Raw genomic sequence first — 25,113 nt, 5'->3', positions numbered from 1 at the left:
TTAGAGCGGAAGACAAAGGCAGTATAAGGAAGAGATGTAATATACATATGCACATAGGCTAATAGGAGTTTCTGTAATGGTGTGTGTTAGGGAGAATACAAGGGAGACTCACACTCAGGCATGGTCAAACTCTCTTTTTTTCTCTCTCTCTCTCTCTCTCTCTCTCTCTCTCTCTCTCTCTCTCTCTCTCTCTCTCTCTCTCTCTCTCTCTCTCTCTCTCTCACACACACACACACACACACACACACACACACACACACACACACTGCCAAGTTCCAGTTTCCAAGCTTGGCAGTGCTGACTAAGTGTCATGAGAAAAATCATTAAGGGTGCCCAGCGTAGTGGCGCTGAGGGGCTTAGCAGTTAGCAGAGTGGCTAACAGCAGCCGGAGCAGCTGAGGTGGCCATCAGTGTGTGCACGCTGCACGCATGTCACGATTACCGTCCAAGTAGAGCTCTCGTCATCCTGCACAGCGGGCCTGCGCATGGATGCTAAAGGATGACGGCAAACTTACACGGCCCCGGGAATCTCGGTGAGGGGAGGGGGAGCAGACGCCGGCCCGCGGGCCCAGGGCAGCGCTGGGCGCGTTTAGCATGTGGGAGAGGAAGCAGGGAATGTGTGGCCCAGATGTCAGCAGCGTTGTGGTGTCGCACACTTGATCCTTACGAGGAGACACGCAGCAGGATTAGACGGAGCAGTGTAATGGCTGCGGACGTTTGTGTGCGTGACAATGCACAACACATGTATGTGTGTACACACAGACACACACACACATGCACACCAAATCAATCCAGAAGCAATTAACATGGGTGACAAGTTCTTACTTGGCATCAGTTGTCTGTTCCTCTGTCTCCCTCTTCCCCTCTTTCTGTCTCACACACTCAGTATGTAATTCACACTCCTCTTTTCTCCTTCCCTCTCCTCCCCTGTCCTTTTCATCTCCTCCCCTCTCCTCTCATCTCCTCTCCTTTCCACTCCTTTCCTCTCTTCTCATTTCCTCTCCTCTCTTTTTCTCTTCTCTTCTTTCCTCCTCTCTTCTCCTGTCTCCTTTCCTCTCCTCTCCCCTTCTCTCACTATGTCTCACTATGTCTCACTATGTCTCTCACTATTTTATTTCCATTTCTGATCTCAAGATGCCACAGTGTTGTGACACTAGACCCTGTTTCAGCATGCTGTGCTGTGTGTGTGTGTGTGTGTGTGTGTGTGTGCGCGTGTGTGAGTGTGTGTGTGTGTGTGTGTGTGTGTGTGTGTGTGTGTGTGTGTGCACTCCCATGTGCCAAACTAATGAATGGTTGCTGGGTAGAACAGTAGGCACAAGGCAGGAATGTGTTAATTATGAATGGAGCTTCTCTCTGTCTCTGTGTGAGTATGTGTGCATGTGTGTTTGCACTTTGCATATGTGCTTTCTGTGTGAGTAGGAAATGGCTGCACATTGTGTAGTGTAGTGTTTGTGCAAAGCAGCCAGGTGGTAAATCTGAATGATAACTGAGCCCGTGTTCCTGTAAACTGCAAAGGAGATACCAACACTATCTGGGGGAGGGGGGGGGGGGGGGGGGGGGGGGTGTTGGTTTGAATCTATGTCTGCCTTCTTAGTCTAGCTTCATTAGCTGGGTTTTGATTGACTCCTGTTCTGTGTGGGTGTTATGTCAGTGCGTATGTCATATAATGTAGGACTGTGCACAGGAGTGTTAGAACGGTAATTGTGATTTGCTGCAGCTGTGTGTGTATGGGCTTTCATATGAAAGACCATGATCATTTTGCAGTCTTCAAGGTATTTCATCACACACCTAAGAGCTACACGTTAAAAAAAGAAGAATACAAAAACAACTATGATAGATTTGGACTAATGATTAAAGTTTGACTAATGCAAAATCGTTATACACTTTGGCCCAAAAACAAGCCCTGTCTGGGTTAATCTAAGCAGACGTCAGGATAACCTGCAGCTCTCCTGCAGAAGGAGACTGGAGACCATTGTGAGTGGAAGTGGTGAATGAGTGAATCAGGGCGCTCTGAGATTACCTTGGCGTTGTCTAGATTAATCTTAGGGAGTCTGAGACAAGATGCAGGGCTGATCTGGCTGGACTGGTCAGGACTGGACGTCAGTGTGGTCCAGGGTAAACCAGGGTGCTGTTCTTTGTATTGACCACAGGCGAACTTCTCAGACTCTACCAGGAGAACTCAGAAAAGCTGAAAACCCAATGCAGTAATGGACCCATCTACTGCCCTCTGAAGTCACAACCAGAGTCTTGTTTAGTCTTGTCCTTGTATTGATATCATACATGAAACGCTCTTTAACAGTGAAATAAAGACTTTGAACACCCTAAAAATGTATTAGAACCACATAATTCAGTCTTTAGATTGAATTATTTTGCTTTTCAGTCTGCCATTATTATATTAATACTATTAATAATATGGAATTTATTCTAGAGAAACCAGTGTGAGCTTTATTCTCTTGAGTGTTTTGCACACGCTGTGGTTGGACTGTTGAACACAGCAGTACAGCCGTGGGGATGGCAGGAGTCCCTGGACTGGGGGATATATTACTTGCTGAGTTCAACAAGTGGGAGCCAGCCTATAAACACAGGAGAAGAAACAATAGCTGTGCAGGCCGGCCGCCTTCTTTGGAAGAGAGAGCAGTACCTTGTCTAAATAGTGAGGTCAGGAGTTTCCAAACGCCCACCAACTGCTAAAAATAGCTTGATGTATGTCACCATTACAGGTTCTCTCTCTCTCTCTCTCTCCTTCTCTCTCTCTTGCGCGCACACACACACACACACACACACACACACACACACACACACACACACACACACACACACACACACACACACACACACACACACACACACAACTAGCAGCAGTTTTTGGACTGTGGCTTAGATTGTGTACATTACGAGTGAATGGCTAGGTCATGTGGATTATAAATATTTGACCGACTTCACGGGGCAAACGAGAGTCTTTTAAACCACCGTCCAAACCACCGTCCGTGACCATGATATGCTATACTGCAGCAAATCTGGCATCCATCTTATCCTGGTGATCAGATGAGTGACACCTACAGTAGCTCCGGGCCCCCTGATCTTTCCTGAGCCTGACCTGGGTTGTGGGGCCCAGCAGTTCCTTAACGTTCTCCCTGTTGTGTGTGTGTGTGTGTCCTGCAGGTGCCACGCGGGACATCGGCTCGGCGCTGACCCGCATGTGTATGCGCCATCGCAGCATCGAGGCCAAGCTGCGCCACTTCACCAAGTATGGAGTTCATTCTTCCAGCGCTTCCTGTGCAGCGCGGCATTGTGGGATGTGTTTGTGTTTGTGAGCTTGTGCAGGACTCCCGCCATGCTGCAGTAGCAGAGCAACACACATGCAGACACACACACACACACACACGCACACACACACACACACACACACACACACACACACACACACACACACACACACACACACACACACACACACATATATTCTCTTACCTCATTAGAAGACATCTGTTGACAATTTCCAATGAATGGAAGAGGCACGACCTTCAAAGCCATGCTGTAAACCTCATAGGAGGTCCTTTTTTTCACCAGATTTTAAAATTCCACTCACATAAAAAGGTATGCAATTATACAGTGCAATTATCCAAAATGAAACAGATGATGATGATGATGAACCTTCTTTTCATGACATTAGCTGGGATAGCTGGAAAGGGGTTTTGACCATGAAATCATACTGGGACGCATGGCAAAAAAAGAAGTTTGTATCTTTATTGTTTGATCTCTCGTCTTTCCTCCTAATTGCCCTGCAATCCATCTCAGTGCTCTCATGGAGAGCCTGATAAACCCTCTGCAGGAGCGAATCGAGGACTGGAAGAAAACAGCCAATCAACTGGACAAGGACCACGCCAAAGGTCCTCATGCCACATAAACATCTAACCCTAACCCTAACTATGCCAAAGGTCCTCACTCCATGCAAACATCTGATCACAACTCTCACCGACCACCTCATCACTCTCAAAATCAAATATCAAAATATTTTGACAATCCTAAAATGTCAGAGGCCTCCCAAAAAAAAATAACCTGTTTCCCATCTTTCTGATTTCTGTTGCAGAGTACAAGCGGTCTCGTCACGAGATAAAGAAGAAGTCCTCTGACACCATGAAGTTGCAGAAGAAGGCAAGGAAAGGTACGAGACCCGTCTGTTTGAACCGCTGGGAACCGGTTCCTCGCTGTGAGCCTCATATTCCACTCAGACTTGTGTGGCTTGGAGCAAACGCCTAAAGACGTCCAAGCAAACATCGTAGATCTGCACCACTGTGCCTAATCTGCCATAGTAACAGCTGGTACTTTAGGTCGGTTGCTATAACTACAGGTAAAGCCGAGCACTCGGTGGTAATCCCCCCCTGCCGTGTTAGTAGAGACCTCAGCCTGTCCACCGCAGTCGAGGACGTCGCCTCTAGGTGAGGCTGGACAGTGGCGCTCTTATATTGCGAAGTCAAGTGCCTGAGACGCTTAAGATCAGCTTTCTTCAAAGCTGCTGATGCTCGGTGGGGCAGCTATTGGTGCTCTATGTGACGTGCAATGAATGGGCGAAGCTTTGTAATGCAGTGGCTCCACCTAGTGGTTGGCAAGAAGAACTCCATCTTTTACGTCATTTGTCGAGCCGGTTCCCTCTACTGTCTCAACAGCCAATAATTTGTGCTCCTGAAGAGAGGATGTTAATGTGTGTTACTAGGAAGACTACGTAAGACTATTGCATTAAATTAACAACATGAGGTTACATTACACATTATGTAAGGTTATAAGGCTACATTACACTTATTTGTTTTATAATCAAGGAGGATAGTTTCTTCTTTTTGGTTGTTTTGAGATTGGGGTTGGATGCTGCATCTGTATTGCTCTAACAGTCCCAAAGCACTTTGGCTGTGAAGTGAGCTGTGATGGCTTCTTTACACTAACCCTAACATGGAGCTCTCTCCCTCTCTCTTTCTCTCTCTCTCCTCTCTCTCATGTCCTTCATTCTTTCTTAAATGCCCCTGCTGTCCTGAACCTTCTCTCTGTCTTTCTCTCTCCCTCTCCCTGTCCCTTTCTCTGCTCTGCTCCCCTCCTCTCTCTCTCCCTCTCTCCATGCACCTCTCTCTTTTCTTTCCCTCTATCTCTTTCTCTCTTTTTTTCTCTACCTCCCTGTAGAACTGCAGGGTAAGTATGATTTTTCCCCTCCCACAAGCTTGTGACTGCTCCCAGTCTCTCTGCATGGCCCTCTCCTTCGCTCCTAGCTCATTCATAGCGTAGGGCGGAGATCGCCGGCTCAGAGACACTTAATGCCAACGCCTTTTTGGTCACGCCGCATGACGTCGGCCTCCTAGCTGCTGTCTTTTCCTCCCCTCCTCCCACAATGCTATGGGCTCGCTCCCTGCATGGGGAGCAGATGCTGTCACGGCATGCTTGCTGTTCGTGAAGACGCTCCTTTTTCAGACGATCAAGCTTGTGTTTCTCAGCGAGGGTCACGCCGTGTCGCTAACCTTCACAGCCCGCATGAGCTGACGGCCGTAACGTCCTCGTGGGAAGTTTTCCGTTTTGTTTACCGAGCGTAGAAGCGTCTGGGTGTGTAGTGCATCCGTTTGTCCTCCATCAGCTGTGTAGATGCTAGTCAGAGCCACTGTGTGCATTGACATGAAAAGTGACGATGTCCTTCACATCCTAATGCCATCTCTCCATTCTCTCCTCCCTCTCCCGCTCTTTTATTTGGTCATCTCGCTGCGATCTTCCTCCTCTGGTTTGCCGATTCCTTCACCTTCCCCCTTGACCCTTTACGACTCTGCGTGACACTGTTGTTACTTCAAATCCTCCATCGCTCTCCCCTGGCTCCCTTTTTTCGGTTCCACCCGTTTCTCCCCACTCCTCGTCCTCCTCTGCCTCCTGCCCCGTGCTCTCCATCGCCCCCCGCAGGCCGAGGCGACCTGCAGCCCCAGCTGGACAGTGCCATGCAGGATGTGAATGACATGTACCTGCTGATGGAGGAGACGGAAAAGCAGGCGGTGCGGCGCGCCCTAGTGGAGGAGAGGGGGCGTTTCTGCACCTTCACCAGCCTCCTGCAGCCCGTAGTGGTCAGTGCCCACCACGGCCTTCCTCAGCCACACATTGGCCATTACTTTCATTTCAAGTTGTCTCATATTGGACTATTCTCATTTCTGACTGTTGAAGTATTCGTATTGCATGTTATTCAAGAGGAAAAGTAGGACTACAGCATATTACTTTATATATTACAATGTGCTTATATTACATTTTGCATTAGGACAGTTATGGAGGGAAATCAACCTTGTGTCTATGTTTCTTTTCTCAGAATGGAGAGATCGCCATGCTGGGAGAGATAACACATCTCCAGGCCATTATTGATGACCTCACAGTGCTGACCACTGACCCGCACAAACTGCCCCCTGCTAGCGAGCAGGTACAGGCCTGTGTGACCTTTCAGGTCACCGCAGCGAGGCAGCGAAGCGTCTCAGCAGTGTAGCAAACACGTCAGGCCAACGGGGCCGAGGGTTAGCGCAGACTCTCGGGGGACGTGTCGTGGGGAATGGAAAAACAAAACAAAGCAAAGATGTCCGCCAGCAGGAATGGTGCCGATGTCTCTGTGTGTCTGTGTTCCCTTCTCTCAGGTGATTAAGGACCTGAAGGGATCGGACTATACCTGGTCCTACCAGACCCCGCCGGCATCTCCCAGCAGCTCCGGGTCGAGAAAAAGCAGCATGTGCAGGTGAGAGGGAGAGAAAGAGAAAGAGAGTTAAAAAGAGAGATAAAGAAAGGGAGAGAGAGAGAGAAAGAGAAGAAAAAGATGGAAGGAGAGAAACATTTACTTTTTGATTTTTAACAATATATTAAGATAGCTACAGAACAATACATTTTCAATGTCATTCATATTTTCTATATGTTTCTGTATATTCTGTACACTTAATTTGACTGTGTACAGTTATTATGGATTTAACTCTACTTCAGTTTTAAACTTGCAGCAGGTCAGTGGTAGTGAGTGTGTGTGAGGGTCTGTGTGTGTGTGTGTGTGTGTGTGTGTGTGTGTGTGTGTGTGTGTGTGAGGAGGGGGTTTCTGGGAAGTGGCCCTGGCATATCTGTCCACCTGCTGCTCCTGCTCACACACTGTCCTGTCTGTGTGTGCATTTCTGATGTGAGTTAACATGTCAGTTCCTGTGTCTGTGTCCACGCATTAATGAACATTAATGCACTGCAAGCCTCAGCAGGCGTGCTACTGACTGGCCATATTAATCCATAACTATCTGTGGGGCTTGTCGCAGAACTGTGGGTTATCAAAATGGAATTGTGTGTTATTAGGTATACAGTCTGCCATGGTTTCATGTTAATTTAGAGACTAATTATTCTACTTTGATGCCACATGACAGGTGCAGTATTAAAATGCAGTGTTGACAACCAATGTAAATCCAGTCCTGTCTACATTTAAATCCTGTGCTGTCTATACACTGATTTGCAATTAAGCTACTAAAAGAGGTATCAGAAAGCAGACCGTGTAAAATATTTAAAAGACAGGTTCATATCTCAGCAGTAATATTTCTGCTGGTAGCTGACGTCAAAGATATTTAAGTTTTACTTAAAAAGTGAAAGACATGTCTCACAGCTTGATCAGTTCTTTTGTAAAGCACAGAGGTCTCCAGTCAGTACAGTGCTCCAAGTGCCATGCTATGTGTGTGTGTGTGTGTGTGTGTGTGTGTGTGTGTGTGTGTGTGCGTGTGTGCGTGTGTGCGTGTGTGTGCACATGCATGTAGCCTTAAATGGAGACAGGGGATGTTTCCATGCGGTGACATGCTCAGACATGTCACCATGGACACACGCTCGGCACGCCAGACCCCCAGTTCAGTACACTGTCTGTCCATGCCTGGGAGTGGCACCTTCTCACACTCTCTCCAACCTGTGTCTTCCATGTGCCTCTCTCTCTCCTGCCCCTCCCTTTACTGTCACCCTCCCTCCCCCACTGCTGCCCCCTCACCATGATGGGGCACGCCTTCGTGATGTGTCCCTCCATTCTGAGCTTTTCCTTTTCCTCTTGCCATCCTTCTCATCATGTGACCTTCGATTCAAATTGTTACCTATCCTGTCTCATCACGCCCAATCCTGCCTTGTTCATCTCTGCTTGACTGCATGCATGACTGACCTCCATTCTCCTCTTCATCAACCATTTGAAATCCTCCCATTTCTTCATCCATGGCATTTTTATGTATATATATATAAAACTCCCATATTTGATTTTGTGAATCACTCTCAACTACCCCTGTTCTTTGGGCTTGCCCCCTCATCTTCAAACCCCGTGTCTCTCTGCCCTTCTACATCCTCCTCCGCCCCCCCCCTCCTCCGCCCCCTCCTCCACCCTCCTGTTCGCCCTGCAGCAGCGTGAACAGCGCCCACAGTAGCGCCTCCCGCTCCTCGGGTGGCTCTCAGACTCACTCACCCAGTTCATCCTGTCGCTACCGCAGCCTGGCCCAGCCTCCACCAGGGGGCGCTCACCGCCTCAGCAGCGTCTCCTCTCACGACTCCGGCTTCGTCTCGCAGGACGCCAACGTCTACTCCAAACCGCCCTCGCCCATGCCCTCTGACATCACCAGCCAGGTAAGTGACAACTGGCCCCTCCTACATTCCTCCATGATCCAAGGTGTCAGCATCGGAGAACATGATCCCTGCTCGACGACCAGACCAAACTGGTCCTAGCACACAGTGGCCAAACAGGCTTAGCTGTACTAAAAGAAGTGGGATGCGGTTGCCCGGTAACGTACTCTCCTCCTTGGTCCTGCAGAAGTCATCGAGTTCAGCATCCTCTGAGGCTTCCGAAACATGCCAGTCAGTGAGTGAATGCAGCTCCCCCACAGCAGTAAGTACACGCCCCCACACACACTCCTCCACACACACTCCCCCACACACACACCCCCACACACAGTCCTCCACACACACTCCTCCACACACACTCCCCCACACACCCACACTCCCACACACGCCCCCACACACACACCCCCACACACAGTCCTCCACACACAGTCCTCCACACACACGCCCCCACACACCCACCCTCCCACACACACTCCTCCACACGCACACCCCCACACACACTCCTCCACACACACTCCTCCACACACACCTCCACACACACACCTCCACACACACCTCCACACACACTCCTCCACACACACTTCCACACACACTCCTCCACACACACTCCTCCACACACACTCCCCCACACACACCTCCACACACACTCCCCCAGGAAGGGGCATCTGCAGAAGACTTTTGAGCCTTCTCAAAAAGTTTTTTTTTTTATTGCCATGCTTAACCCTGGGAGCGTACCTCTGTCATTTAACACGCCACTCTGTTGTGTGCATCTGTGATTAATATGAGATTAATATGATTTAAAAATAAACTGTTTTTAAAAATTGGCCAAAATTACATTTCTACCAGTTCTGCTTAAGTGCACATCCTCTAATATGAGTCCAGTGACCTAATTTAGCTTTACCTTTATTTCTGTACATGCCAGGAAAGCTAACAAGTAATGTAAATGCATAATCACCAGCAAACATGGGACAGAACTGACCAGAGACTAAATCTCCACTTGCCTTATATGACATCGGTCAGCTGGGTGATGCCGTGATTACATTAACGACTTCAAAATGAGGCTAAAACAATGAGGCTAAAATTATAATTATAAAATTATAAATCGATAAATACTGGAGAAGGAAAAAGTAATACACTTTCATTATTTGTTATTAACACTAAAAAAGATGAAAGCAGAAATTGTATTAAACATAAGAAGAACAAAGTGATAATGTGATTTTGGACATACGGATCCTTTAAAGCACCACTGCTATCCAGTAAATAGAAGTGTAAAGTCTTATGAATGTTCTCCATCAGCATAGTGATACATTGGCTGAATGTGTGTGTGTGTGTGTGGTTACTGTTGGGCTGGGTTGGCCATGGTGGGTGGTACCGTGACCGGGTCATGACACCGAATGGCATGACTGGATTCTCTCTGTTATTGGCACAGGCCTGTGCCTCTCTCCCCTCACCTGCATTGTGCTCTATGATCTCTCACCTTTGACCTCGGTAGCCTTTCCTTCACGCAGCCTCACCCAACCTTGTCTCTGAGGGGGGGCAGGGGGTGCGGGGGGGGGGGGGGGGGGGTCTTCTGGCTGCCCTGACCGTCTCCATCTTGTCTCTCCAATTCCACAGTTCGCCTTCGCTACCTTCCGCCCCGCTCTCTCTCACGCTGGCACCATCAGGCCTTTCTCTGTCATACTTCCTGCGTCCCCACCCTATAACCGCTCCCCTGGATCCAACACTTCCTCACCCACATCAAAGGTTCCTTGCTGGAAGGTTTGTTCCCATGGGCACTTTTTCTTTGCTGATATTTTTTTTCTTTCATTTTGTTTTGCGTATGTCTGTGTGTTAATTTGCTTGTCCTAAATAATGCACATTTTACGATAGTCCTGCTTTAATATCATTTCCTGCTTTACCTCATCCATTACCTCATTTTGCGCCTTAACACAAACCTTCTATTTGCTGGGTCCTGGTTTCAGATCTCTGGCTCAGAGATTTGCCAACTGATCAGGATCAAGTGATCAAACTGATCAGGGTGGTACTTTTAACTCCCTAAATGCAGTCAGAACTCAGAATCACAAACACAACACACTGCCGCCTGGGCTAAATGCACATGCAAATGACACTTGAAACGACACTGAACCCTCTGGATATCGATCAGGTCTCCTCTCTTGTGCAAAAGGCAGCATATGTTGTTCACTATGTAGACCTGCAATAACCACACCCACTTTTTCAGGATTGGTCAAAGGCAGGTCCGCATGAGCAACCATTGGTCAGCACGCTCCAGAGGAGAAAGGAGCCCCTGGATAGGCTGAGGGAGTCAGAGGCGTCGCCCCAATCACAGGGCTACGCTGGGGTGCATCCCGATGACCCTCAGAGGTCAAGGATGACCCCTGCTACTATAGCAGCCAAGGTAATACTCGCAAAAGTGACACAGGGGATCAGATAAGCCGTGATTACCGCAGTATCTTCATCAGTGATGAAGACACGTGTTTGAACCGCAGCTCAGTGCCAGGTCACCGATGACACTCGCGACGGGCCGAGCTGCCGTGTGTCCACACCGCTGGGCCCATGGGTGCCGGGGCGCGTGTCTGACAGCCGTTGTCGTGTGTCGCAGCACGGCGAGGAGATGTCGCCGGCCGCCAGCGACCTGGCGATGGTGCTGACCCGTGGCCTCGGCGTGGAGCAGCAGAAGAGCAGCCGCGACTCGCTTCAGTACTCCAGCGGCTACAGCACGCAGACCACCACGCCGTCCTGCTCCGAGGACACCATCCCCTCCCAGGGTATCGCCCACGCACACGTCTCTCACACACACGCCTCAGCACTCAGCAGTCGTTCCCCGTTAAGACTGATTAAGACTGGCTGTAGTTAATAATGTACATTAAAACGTACATGGTCATTTTCCCATTGTGCATGTCTCACTCTCCCCTCTCAGGCTCTGACTATGATTGCTACTCTGTAAATGGTGACACCGAAGCTGATGGCCAGGCTGATTTCGATAAGTCCTCCACCATCCCGCGCCACAGTAACATTGCCCAGAACTACCGACGCATGATTCAGACCAAGCGGCCCGCCAGCACGGCCGGCCTCCCCACTGGGGTGTCCACTCAGGGTGGCCCTCCGGGCGGGAGCGGCAGCGTAGGGGGAGCAGGCACCCCGGGTACTGCCACCATCCGCCGAACCCCCTCCACCAAGCCCGGCGTCAGACGCACCCTGTCCAACGCGGGCCCCATCCCTATACGGCCACCCATAGTACCCGTCAAGACGCCCACGGTGCCCGACTCACCCGGCGGCTACCCGGGCCCGCCGGGCCGCGTGGGCAGCGAGGAGTGTGTGTTCTACGTGGCAGACGATGCTTCTCCCAGTGCCCTGGAGTATGTGAAGGCTTCGCCTAAACGCCTCAGCCTGCCCAACACAGCCTGGGGCGCGGGGGGCATGGCCGCTCTGGAGATGAGCGTGTACGGGCAGGCCGGAGAAGAGGACCAGCTGCTCGCCGCCAACCGCCACAGCCTGGTGGAGAAGATTGGTGAGCTGGTGGCCAGCGCGCACGCCCTGGGTGAGGGCCAGTTCCCCTTCCCCTCTCTCCCCGAGCAGGCGCCCCCCGGGCCCCAGGCCCAGCCTGACCCGCGGGCCCCTCAGGAAGGCGAGGACATGCTGGTGTCCATCCGGCGTGGTGTGCGGCTGCGTAAGACCGTCTCCAACGACCGTTCGGCGCCCCGCATTTTGTGATGTCTCCTTGAGTGGGGAATCCCAGAGCAGGAAACGGAGGTGCTGTGGAGAAGAAAGAAAACAAACAAACAAACAAACAAAGCACTACGTGTGGACTCTGTAGAGAATGACCTATGAAAAGAGGATAAAAAAAATTTATTAAATGTTTAAAGAAGTCGTTAGAGTAAATACACAATGAAATGATAAATAACGATCATGAGAAAAAAGTAAAGTAAAATGTTAAATAACAACTGGCTCAGGCCATTATAACTCTTAGCGTGTCTGAACGCATGTTTGTCTTATTAACACCACCCATCATGGTGAGATAGACTAGCGAGACGTCGAGCCACAGAGGGAACGATGAATCAGGACCTTAGGGACTCCCTGTAAGGCCCTGTGTTGTACGGGACCTGGCTGTCCCGTACAACACCCTCCCTTCCCTGCCTTTGGACCCTAGAAATGAGTGGTGGAAAAGCTTATATAGGGAGGGAGAGGAGCGTGGTTGGGGTGAATGGTCTCGCCGAAGAGCTCCTCCCCCGCTATAGACCCCACCCCCACCCTCCAGCTCCCTGACATCACACTGCCAGATGAATCAATTGCGATAGAGTCCTTACTGTGCGTTTGTCTGCTTGTGATTGGTCGGTGTGGCTGTCAGTCTGGCTGAGGGAGAGCGGGGCTCTGCTGCAGGTCAGCTTTGTGGTTCTGTAAGTGGGGGTGGGGCTTGTTTGTAGACTTATGTTTCTAGACTTCTGTTGACTAGTTTGTTGTCGTTTATTTCTAAGCAATTGATCTTGATCCCAAATCCTGAAACAGAATGTGTGTGAGTGTGTGTCAGCTGTATGTGTTTTGTAGAGCTGAGGTAAAAAAAAAAAGATGATGCCAATATAATGTGGAGCAATAACACTTTTTATTTCTTTCATTGGTTGAAGAAAGAAGTAGTTACAAGAGTAGCTTTTAATGTGTGCAAAGCTGTGGTTATCTTCAGCGTAGGTGCCGAGCTTATCAGCAGACAAGCCTGAGACTTGTCCAGTTGGGCCATAATATGAGGTGAATAAAGCAAAGAGGAAGCTGAGCACTTTGAAGATGAAGATGTCTTGACCACTAGGTGTCACTGTGGTTGCACTGTGTGCAGTCAACGTTGATAGAGCAAGTGGCACCCCTAAGGGATGTAGAATGAAAACAGGAGTGGTGTGAATAGAGCGATAACGAAAGTGAACCAGACGTGTAAATGAAGGAAGGAGTTGAGTTTGTAAGCTGTTGGTGTTTTCAGTTTTATTTTGATTCAGAAATGAATATTTACATAAACTATATCTTTTTCATGAATATACATGGGTTCGTCTCACCTCTTGACATCGTGACAGCAAGCCTGAAACCACGTCCAATGATGGATATGCGTCGCTAAGCTGAGGTGAAGGTGCAGACCTGGTGGTCGTGTGAACGGATGAGTTTGAGGAGTACCCAGTGTGGGACGACAGAGAGGGTTGAGGATGAGGATGAGGAAGAAGATGTGGGGAGAATGATCTCGGGCAAAAGGAAAGCCATCTGGCCATATATTTTGCGAGCATTCCACTGCCTGATACAGAATTTACAACAACTTATAAAACAGACCATACTCCTTAGAGTGGTTTCTTGGTAGTACCCATTTTAAAGTGTCAGAAAAGGATGCTCATTGGTGACTCTGGATTTGGAGTGGGATATCGATGGCCGAAACACTGTTTTAGTCCCGTATAGTATCTGTCTGTGAGTGACTTATTGTTCTCCCATGATTCACTATAACCCCTGCTGTTTCGCCTAGTTCTGTCGTCGAAATGACCACCACTTGTGCGACTAAATGGACACTTAATACTTATTAATATTTTTATGTTCGTTGTTTTGGATTATTTATTTTGCATAAATAGAGCACTCTGTTTTAGGAATGCCTGTAGCTAATAAAAAAAAGTGTACCTGCTTCACAGAAGTGTGCCAGACTGTGCCGGAATGTTCCATTGCTAGGAGCTGGGTGGAGGGAGGGGTGTCAACACAGCCTTGTACTGGATACCACAGTGATCCTGCTTACAAGTTCCTGCAACGATCATCCGGGGTCTCTTCCAGAAAGCACAGGTCATAACTTTGTATATACAGTCACACATACACATGCAAATGTTGTAAAAGTAGGTAGACAGTTAATGAACTACACTCATTGTTAAAATATCAAAACATGTCTGACACAAAATATCGTTGCGCAGATCCAGAGATGGGCAAAAAAGGAGGATGAGGTTATGACAGCACTATGGCAGAGTTTGCATCTGTTTTTACAGAGGGGACAGAGGTCAAAGCACTGTGTTGACATGGTGCTTTACCTGCTCTGATATTTTATTCTGACGCTCAGAACGAATGCATGTACAGCGAGTTAGAGAAAGACCAAAGGAAGGAAGTTCTAAAAACCACACAGGGCAGAGGGTAAAAAGACCCTGGGGCAGGTGCATTGTGGGCCATGTTGCTGTTGAGTTAGCCAACAAGAGGCAATGACTGAGTGGGACTGGATAGGGACACAGAGCGGGAAAAGGACCAGAGAACATGGCTCCTTATATCAGCCGTTAAATTCCTCATGTACCACAGCGCTGGAGATAAGCAGCTTCTCCACACAGACATCTCAATTGTTGATCGTGTGAAGAGCTGAATCAGGGAAAGCACAGAACTGGGCATTTTGGTTTTCCAGAACTGTAGGATGGGTCCACTCGTATGGTACCCATATAGAACTGTCTTAACAGAGCTTTTCTCACCGAGTGTGTTTACATGCACTTAATAATCCAATCATAATCAGATATCTCCAGTTATCTGATTATTCAAGTGGTCATGAAAATTGCATACTCCAATTTCATAGATTGGAGTATGGCCTAGAAATCTGATGAATATATGCTTTAAAGAGCAGGGTTTTAGCTCGGAAATCTGATTTTTCAGTGCATGCACGTCCTTTCTCCAATTTCTTTTAATTTCTGCATTTCTGTAATCTGCATCTGTAATCTGCAAACTGCCCTAGAAGCAGCTAGCAAGTGCAGCATCTGTGAAATGGCTGACAAACACTTTTAGGGAGACTCTGAACTGCAGTAGGCCAACATGCTCAAGGAAATGAACAATCTGAATTGTGTACTATTAGTAACCATATAAAAGGAAGAAAAGTATCTGCCAGTAAAATGGGTTCGTGTTTACAAAATGCTGCGGTAGAGAGTTTGAAGTTTACATCACATCATTCTGAGATGTGAGATTGGCTGATGACAATGTAGAAAACCGATTATTACCTGACTCATGTAAACCCAGAGTTGTCCCATTATATGAATACCCAAGTTCATGTACATTCGTTGATCAGATTATTGACAAGAATCAGCTTTTCAGCAGTAATTGGATTATTAAGTGCATGTAAAGGACCTCACTGTTTTAAATAAGATAACAGTGTAAGGGCCATACGAAAGGAAAAACAGTTGCTATATTTCCACAAAAGAAAAAGAGGTTAGGCACTGAAAATGCTTCCCTGGAGGTGAATAAATAAACAAATGCTACGATGGCTCATGCATAAAAAAACAGGTAAACAAACCCAGAGACAGAAAAAGGCATATATACGTGGCACTATTTCACCACTATTGGACTGGTCTAAACACCTGGTAAAAAATAAATCTAGTAAATGAGGCAATAGAGAATTGTGTAACACCTGGGAAATCGTAATTATTAATTAAAGATGTTGCAAATGGGAGACAGCAGCTCAGAAAGCGTGCTACATTATCGCCAAGACAGCATGGATGAGTGACTTAATCATCTTTATTGCATCTTTCAGTTCACCTAAACAAACTCACCCATATAGATTATTTTTCTTTTTGCTTGACTTCACATTAGACCACCTTTTCCCACACTTTTTATTTACATTTTTATTGCACATTTATTTTCATATTCTTCAGTAAAAGTAAAACTAGATATGCACCAGTACAAATTGGATAGAAACTTGGCTATTGTCGCGCAGTACACACACACACACACACACACACACACACACACACACACACACACACACACACACACACACACACACACTACATAAAGCAGTACCACTACTCTTGGCACTCCAGTGAAAAGGTGACACCATTATCTGTCTCTCTCCTCCTTTCCTACATACCTTTTTTATTCTTTGTATCATTCACTGCTTCAGTCATTACTATGGTTGAGTGTGCTCGTTAAGTCCCCATTCTTTATGCCTTATTCACACTGCCTAATTACAGCCCAACAGTCGAATGCCATATCTCATACCGACAGTTTGACCATGATCGTATACTGTCCTCTAGAAAACAGCATCCTGACTGTGTCTTGGAGACCAGATCGGAAGAGCTTCACTGTTCTTGTGAGAGAGGCTGATGTAACTAATGAAATCACTCATTAATATTAATGTTCATGTTGCCTCCTCTTGCACATGCGCTCTCCTAGTGTGCTAGTACTAGTGACCTAGTGTGCTAGCGCACTACCTGATGTTAGCGAAGCTTTAACGTAAGCTAATGAGGGGGAGCTAACTCCCACACTAGTTAGTGGCTACCCTAGAGCCTTCTTTACAATGAAGGGAACGGCCCATTTTACTGAGCCGCCGTAGTGCTGCTATAGTTGACATGAGGTATGCCTGCCCTTTTCATGGTTAACTTCATAAGAAATGCCGTGATTTTACAGTGCTTCAACACCTTGTAACTTTCCCAAGCAGTTTTGTCTGAACCCTCTGTTAAGCAGAACCAGTCAAGACTTTGGCGTTCAAAATTAGCCCATACATTATCCTGAGGAACATGTGTGCGAGTTCCAGTGCTTCCCTGCTGTTTTCTTTGTGTAGATATTGTATACGCTACTCCATGATGGTTTGCTTTCATCTGACCAGCTCCTGGATGCTGGTGGCTCTGCTGTAATTCCAGGAAGCCAGTTGTTCAGCTTCGGCCCTCATGGGGGCTTTGTGCGTTTTGTGTTCATCCTTACCGAATGACTAATAGAATCTTACCGAAGCTATTTTGCCGACTTTGAAATGACTTGTTAAGGCCATATTTTCCAAAGTAACCCAAATGCAGTCCCTCCCAGCTGCTTGTAGTTTCATTATTATATCCATTTTGGTCTTAGAATGATTTTCCATTTCATCATATTACAATTATTTTTTTATGTAGCAAAATAAAGAAGTTGTTCCAAGCCCCAAAACACACTGTTATCATTCAACAGGACTTCTTAATGAGAACTGGAGCTTTGTTCATTGCTAATTGAAATGGCCTATTTATGAAATTTGATACATACATTTTGTAATTTGCCACAGATTTAGTCCAAAAACCTAAATAATGAGGCTGGCACAGTATTAGCTATTGTTGTCCATGTTCTCATTTCATCTACCACATAGAAGGAACAAAGTAGCTTCCGTGTTGAAATGGGATTTTATCTACAGCTGAATAGCACATGTGTGTAACGTGCTTTGTATTAGACTTATGTAAGCATATGTTGTGTCCATCACTAATCTGAATCCAAAAAGAAAGTCCATCTTGCTCCTTCATGTCACCTGCCTTGTTCATGACCTCGCTTTGTTCATGTTTCTGTGTCTGAAACACTTCAACACAATACCTGCCCATGTGATTCTGGGTCCAGTCCTGGGAGAGGGTTCACTCTGCTCCGATTATCTGCCCTCCTTAGTCTCACCCAATCACACTGTGTTCATAGATGCCAGGAGTGGAGAATCTGCTTCCACTGCACACCTTCCCCAACCCAACACACACACACACACACACACACACACACACACACACACACACACTGAGAGTGATGCATGGCAACCAGACACCATGGTAACTCAGCTGAATGTCTTAACCGTGTCAGTCTGTGCTTTCTACTTCGGCGCTAAATCTCTCTTTTCATTCTTGAGTTTGCTGGTGAGCGCAGGCCACTGGAACCCACGGGTCTTCCAACCCTGCCCCCCCGGGCTGGCTTCACATGCCAGCCATGTTCACTGCTCTGATTAAATTCTTGTGAAGAGAAACTGATGTTTGCATTTGGTTTTTGTACAACCACCCCCTCCTCCAATGGAGTTAAAGTAACGCTACAGGTGCTGTCGTCTCCGTCTTTAGTCCTCCTCTTTCTCTCCTTTAATTTATTGGGTTCTTTTTTCCTTAAGGCTAATTTGCCTCTGTTGCTGATGACAAGTTTTCCTTTTTTGTAATATTTATCCTGTTCATTTTGTTAACTTTAGTCACTGCTAATGTAACAAAAACGCACTGTGATGATTCCAGTATTAATAAAAGTTGTACTTAAACTGTGTTTGTGTGTGTGTGTGTGTGTGTGTGTGTGTGTGTGTGTGTGTGTGTGTGTGTGTGTGTATGGCAAAATATGCTTTTCTTGTTTTGTGCCATTTTATAGTTTGCATGAGAACTGAAATCCAGATGTCACAATACAACATGGCGGACAAAAATTTACTGATTGAATTACTGCTAAAAGAAATTAAACGGCGTGCTTAGCTTCTCTCCTACACAACTGAACCCAATTACCGTTTTAAAGTCACTGGCCTGTAAATCCAGCATGCTGTGGAAGAAAGTACACTTCATTATCTACGAGCGTTGCAAATTTGACCCAGCAGAAATGATGAAATTCACTACATCTTTTGAAAGAAACATCAGCGTGATATCCTAATCGAACAAATAAAATGTTTTGACAACACAGTCTGGAGAAGTGAAAATCGCACCCAACCCCCCTCCCCCCACTTAATTGATTGAATTTTCGTTCTTGGGCTGTAGGGGGCACCAAAGACTTTCCAGTGAACCCCTGATATTTGTAGCCGTGTGCAATCAGATCGCTGGCGTTATTATGCATGTTTGGGATGCAGGCTACTGTTGGAGGAGTCATGATGTCTGGATCCTACAGTATAACGTTAACGAGTACAGAGTTGTGAGAGGTGAGGGGAAATTAATAACGAAGTATTTAATATGTGTTGCCTTTTATTCTGAGTATATAAGTCGGTCCCAGCAGAGCGATGGAATTTGAACAGCTTGAGCGTGTCTTAAATGATAGTGGAGTCTCTGTCTTCATATAATACACTAAATGAACATGGCCGGATCTTCTTACCCCTTCATCTCTCCTGTGACTTCATAAACCACACAATGGCAACTTTAATTAAAATGAAGTAGGCCACAGTTAAATTGAAGACGGTTCACAATGAAATTTAGTGTGAGCGCAAACCACACGTAAGACTCTCAGGGTGACGGGCAGGGAGGTGTTTGATACGCTCCCTTGACTTTGATTTCTATTCTATAAAACTAATTAAATGTTTAAAGGACACGTTCAGCTGTGTGTACAATGGCCTGGCGAATAGCCTCGAATTGAGCTGTTGCTCAGGTTTTGGCATTGCTGAAAGGCACCAAGTAGAGTCGACGGTATGATTACCTTTCTGCAGAAATCTGATGAGGTCTAGGCAAACATCTATATCATTTGAGCTCAAATTCGTTTGTTTTGTTAAAGCAATCAAGCCGTATTCAGTTGTGTTTGTTGCCAATCTAAAAGCTCTTTAATTTTGTGCAGTCTTTTGAACAAACTAATTAAGTTCTGTCCTACCACAATACAAAATACACTTCAGATACAGTTTATTTTGGTTTTATTTTTTTAACCAGTCAGATTGCCAGAGGGTTCGCCTTTTAACCAAATACTTCTTGGAAAATTACTATTACCTTCTTCCACGCCATTTGACCAGTTCCTTTCACAACATGGACCTCAGCTCAGCATATAAGACAGACCTGACAGAGGAAAAAATGTAAAAAAAAAAAAAAAAGTTTTATTTGTTGTTCAAAAAACCTGACCCACAAAATGTATACTTCAGCGGGGTTTCATTTGCCTAAACATCTGTCAATGAAACGTGAAACTTAAGGTAAGTGTGCGTTGTTAAGCTCCACGTTCAGTCTGGAGCAAATAATTACGCTACAGTGTTTTCAAATCAACTGGGTGACTTTTAACCGCACGTTCCAGAGTTATGGTTTACGGGTCTACTTTTCATATATGTGTAGGCTATATGTAGCCTATATACGCTACATATTCCAAAACAGGAGTCCTGGATAAACAAACACTAAGACGAATCTGGCAAATACAAAAAAATTGCTACACCTTCTGAGCCGTAGCTTATATAAAATTCCGATAATCCGTATCAGACACGTGAAAAACGTGAACAAACCGGGATTATTTGCGGTGATGCTAAAGTTTGCGTGAATTAATCATATTCTTCGTAGTAGAACCATACGCAGTGTTAATGTTGCCTACATATTAAGACAGTAAACATAAGGTCGTCTGCATGACACTTGATAGGGCCATGATTCTTCTTATTATAAATCTTACCTGAACAAACGTGACCACGACATGTCAATGCATTTTCAAATTCGCATTTGAGTCCAGGAGCGGATGTGTAAAGTTAAATTCGTGTCCGCAGGAATAAAACCGATTACCATACCCTTATATATCAGAAATATAGGCTCATGCCAGCCTGCGGAGAGGTTTTTCACGCCTCTGTTCCACCTACACAACTGAAACCCGTTAAAGGGAAGGAAGCCAAGAGAACGACTTTATTTGTTTTCTTTAACCTGCCTGTCTCCTCAGATTTGTCGCTTGTGTTTCATAGCCTGCATTCCCACTCTTTAAGAAATTATTCTTCCCCCCCCGTTAACTGGAGCTTAATAATAGTCCACTGTGGCCTACATCTTTTTTTCAAGCTCACTTTCCACTTATTAAATGATTTACAAATACAAATTTACTGTACTACTGTAGGATTCTCGATGTTATGGTTCGTGACTCTTTATAGTTAAGACCAGTTTTGGATATAGAGGCAGCGTCAACTACACTCGTATTATTTTTATATGTGCCATCATGATCGGAGTTAGAAAAGAAAACAGGTTGTTTTCCTTGGTTAATGACTCAAACTAAACTTTAATGCTCCAAGTCTAGAAGCCTAGACCAGGCAGGCTGCACCCCTCCCCCTCCCTGTTGCCTTCAGCCCATATTATTTTCAAGCTTAAAATAAAACATTATAAAATAACCAAATATTTTAAGAATTAATGTGCTAAAATGCACAACAACGTGTAAAATATAAAACATATTTTCTTAGTTCAGTCCCATATAGTTTTGAAAGTTGCTCTAACAAAGGCATGAAAGCAACCTAAACTAGTGAGTTTTCTTTGTTAGTAGCATAAGACGTCATCCAGAAATATGTAGTGTACTGTACGCCACAATACATATATGTATAATGATACTATATACGTTTCTGAAAAAGTCTAACCTAAAGATTCATACTGTTCCCTGAGCAGCACTGAGTACTTGTCTGAGCGCATTATAAATGGCATTAATAATAAAATATCTGATAATTGTAATTTACTACTAATCTTGTTTTTATTGCTAATTTAATACTGATTATCACAGAATGTTGGTAGTCTAGCTTGAGTTAAGTTGTATTGGGATGGTTGTTGAAACTGAATAAGTCCCAAACAGGCCCACCTAAAATATTTTTCTCCAGCCGCCCTCACTGTGTAGTAATGTCAGTGAGAACAACTTAATACACAGTGTGATTTATTTGGGGGGGATACACATCAATAAAATATAGTTCCTGCTCCAAAGGAGTCTTTACTTTGGGCTTTGTCTTCATGTTCATTGCTTAGAGAAGGCAAGAAGGTTCACACATAAATATATCAGATCTGTCTATACAGCATAGAAGCTCCATTCTGAAAGTCCTTCTGCAGGAGATAATGAGACTGCAAATAAGACACTCATACATTGCTGGAAGACACTGTGTGCTATATAGTGGTATATAAGAGAAGGAATGGTTGAACACCAAACCTCTTGATGGCTTGCATGGCATTGCCTCTCTCTGGTGTTTGTAGGCCTAAACATTTCACTTTTGTCTGATGCACACGAGCACGTGGTTCATACATGTGCATGCCTTATGGTGGCAAGGGGCCCAATTATTGCTCAAACAGAGATGCAACGCATTCATATGAATCCATGGAAATCTTGCATAAATGTGTACATCATAAGAAGGCATGAAGAAGAAATGGTTGTGAAAGGAAGTCCTGACTATGGACATATAAAAAAAAAAAGATAGAAGAGAAATGTCTAGTGCATATCTGTCTCTTGGGCAGATGCTTATGGGTAATGAAAAACAACACTGAGAAATGAGAGAAGGATTTGGGCGGAGACTTATGGGAAGGGGAGGAACAACCACAGATAGGAATGCATCTGGTGGAGGGGGTTAGGAATGAATAGCTATGGCTGGAGGGAGAGAGAGACAGACAGAATATTTGGATACAGTGATAGGAGAGATTGAGAGACATCTAGGGCTGCTCAGATTCAGCCATATGCTATAGGAAACATGCAGGGTGGTGGATGGTAGTGCTGGGGTTTGCTGCACTGATCGACTCTGTCATCATTGGCCACCCATTCCTGATCCCAGATCAGCCAACAACCCCACATTTATGCTCCGTCACAGCTACCCTCTTCTAAACGTTCACACTTCATTTCTGATCTGAGATTAGCTGACAAAGAATGGGACCTTTTACTCTTGAGAGGATTTTATTAAAGCATGTCATTTTTTGCGGGTTATAGAAAGTCAACAGTCGTGCTTCTGTTCCTCCACTGGTCCTTCAAATTTATGGTACGACTCAGGATTTGAGTGTGTGTGTGAGAAGTAAGTAGGTCAATGTCATACCTGCCCAGTCTCTGAGTTGTGATGCACCAATACTTCAGGACAGAGTCAAAATATCTCACTTGAGCTGTTTTCCTCTTTTCCTGTTATTTCCTGTTCTGTCTTAAAGGAGAGTTCCCAAGAAGTTTACTCCTAACTCAAATTGGTGGTTTACTTTTGCATCACAGAACATTTATCGATTAGTTTGATGTGATGTAATGAGCATCTATACAGTACAGCCAGGAGAGACATTGCTCTGCATATAAAACCTGTAAATCTATACATTACTTCGGAGCTTTACATCTCCAGGGCAGGCCCAGTACTCAGCTGGCTTCATTCATGTGATCATAGTTACTGCAGAAGACCTCTGCTCCAGTTCTTGGAGAAGGCATGCTCTTGAGTCATTTTTCAGAGAGGAACATTGAAAGTATCTAGGATGAATGACAGTACGCAGTATCTGTGTCATTTAAAATAAATAAATTAATTAATAAATTCCCGTCCTTTACATAATGTAACAGATGCATCCCCTCCTTGTTTGTGTGTGATCTGTATCATGGTGCGACTCATCTTGAATGGCCGTCTGGTGTCTGAGTGTCTTTCTCTCTCTTTCCGTCCCCTTCTCATCGAGTCGATCTGTAGCATATCTCTGTGGCGAGCCTCTTGTTTCCTGATCAACAGCCAAGCTGGCCTGCGAGCTCGCACGCCAGCGCCCAGCCGCCCAGCGCTAATTAATTGCAGCTAATGAGGAGGTACATTAGCATATCAATGCGCCCTCTCTGTCTGCTCTCTCCAAGCCTGGACAACATTGGCTCACCTCTTGCTAAAAAAAGGAACGCAGCACTGAAGTCTTACCCAAAGCGCATTTGTTAAAGGCATGCACCTCCGTCATCCTCAACTTCTTCTTGCTTTCTTTCTCTCTTCTTTTTGCCTGCTTCCATCTCATCCTCTATTCAGCCTCCCTAACTTGCAAAGAGGAGGGAGGAGGAGTGTGCTAGCATTTCTATTTTTGCTCTCTACAATTTGGATTGAACAATAGAGATCAATATATATGTATATATATTTTTTTGCTTTACTCAATAGACCCTCATCATCAACTGAAGGATGCAGAAAATGGAATATCATTTTTATGAGAGCCATTGTTGAGTCTAGAACTATTAAAAGGTTGAAGAGCATGGTGTATTGCACATGGAGAGTGTCACCTGGTGGTAAAGACTTAATAAGAGCAGGGATGTGTAGTTTTACTGAAGCTCATGTGGTACTGCAAAACTCAGGGGCTTGAGGGTGTTATTGCAAACAGGAAAATTCCATTAGTTGGACATTAAGAGGTAGACCAAATAGGAGTGTTAGCAGGTGCACATTCATATAAACATTAAACATGTCACAACAACAGGTGGTGGTTAACTGAATAGGTGTTTTTTTTTCCCCAAAATCACAATTCAAAGCATTTTTGGAAGAGCCACTATAATTGGGAGTGGTGGAGAATGTTAGTAGCTATCAAAAGTGCAGAGACACTAAAAGCTTTGTGAAGTTGAGCAAAGAACCCATTTGGCTTTTTAAAGTTGTGGCCTTTCTTGTTCTATGGCAAATATAACACAGATGCTTTCTCAAGATGTTTATATTTTTTGTCTTCTGATTTTGCAAATCTGAGACAGAAGTTGCATAGTTGAAAACTGGTACCTTTTCATCTCCTCAAACAAATTGCTTTACCAGTCATGTTCTGCTGTGTCCTGTGCTTATAGCGTCGTATGAAAAGATGCATTCACATTAGTTCATCAAATAGTGAGGTGGATGTTGCATGGACCATCTATGCATCTGTTTCCAGCCACAAGTCCCCAAGTCAGTGATGGCTCTCAAAGCAGGTCTGGTGGCTGCCCGCACTGCCCTGAAGGAAATGAGAATTTGGCAGGCGGTACCCAGTATGGCACAAGCACAGTCCCTCAAGCTTCAGCCTTCAAGGCAGGAAATGAGGACAAGTGCTCTGTGCTGCTTAAGACAGCTGCTTGGGACCGACTCAGCCAAGCCTTATATAAAAGAGAAGCACAAACCCAGTACATAAATTATATATCCCCATCCAGTATCCTTTCTCTTTATGGTATTGACAGTAATGAGATATTTACATGAGGTTTAGTTGTTGTCTGG

General features: G+C 45.5%; 1 protein-coding gene across 2 annotated transcripts in view; it reads left to right on the top strand.

Annotated features, from left to right (window-relative positions):
- Positions 1 to 16,363, top strand: part of mtss1lb (MTSS I-BAR domain containing 2b) — a 78,666-nt gene extending 62,303 nt beyond the window's left edge. Inside the window, exons 4-14 of one of the 2 annotated variants that reach the window (XM_076998343.1) lie at positions 3,162 to 3,246; positions 3,798 to 3,889; positions 4,090 to 4,164; positions 5,928 to 6,085; positions 6,322 to 6,429; positions 6,638 to 6,735; positions 8,477 to 8,609; positions 8,794 to 8,868; positions 10,822 to 10,998; positions 11,203 to 11,368; positions 11,521 to 16,363. In XM_076998343.1, the coding sequence (XP_076854458.1) occupies positions 3,162 to 3,246; positions 3,798 to 3,889; positions 4,090 to 4,164; positions 5,928 to 6,085; positions 6,322 to 6,429; positions 6,638 to 6,735; positions 8,477 to 8,609; positions 8,794 to 8,868; positions 10,822 to 10,998; positions 11,203 to 11,368; positions 11,521 to 12,314 (1,961 nt within the window). In that variant the 3' untranslated portion in view covers positions 12,315 to 16,363. Of the gene's footprint in view, positions 1 to 3,161; positions 3,247 to 3,797; positions 3,890 to 4,089; positions 4,165 to 5,927; positions 6,086 to 6,321; positions 6,430 to 6,637; positions 6,736 to 8,389; positions 8,610 to 8,793; positions 8,869 to 10,821; positions 10,999 to 11,202; positions 11,369 to 11,520 lie in introns of both variants that reach the window. The other variant, XM_076998335.1, reaches the window with a different exon arrangement.
- The last annotated feature ends 8,750 nt before the right edge of the window (positions 16,364 to 25,113 follow it).

This window comes from Brachyhypopomus gauderio, chromosome 1 (genome assembly GCF_052324685.1).
Source record: "Brachyhypopomus gauderio isolate BG-103 chromosome 1, BGAUD_0.2, whole genome shotgun sequence".
Lineage (NCBI taxonomy): Eukaryota > Metazoa > Chordata > Actinopteri > Gymnotiformes > Hypopomidae > Brachyhypopomus > Brachyhypopomus gauderio.
This window is presented reverse-complemented; position numbering and strand designations above follow the sequence as displayed.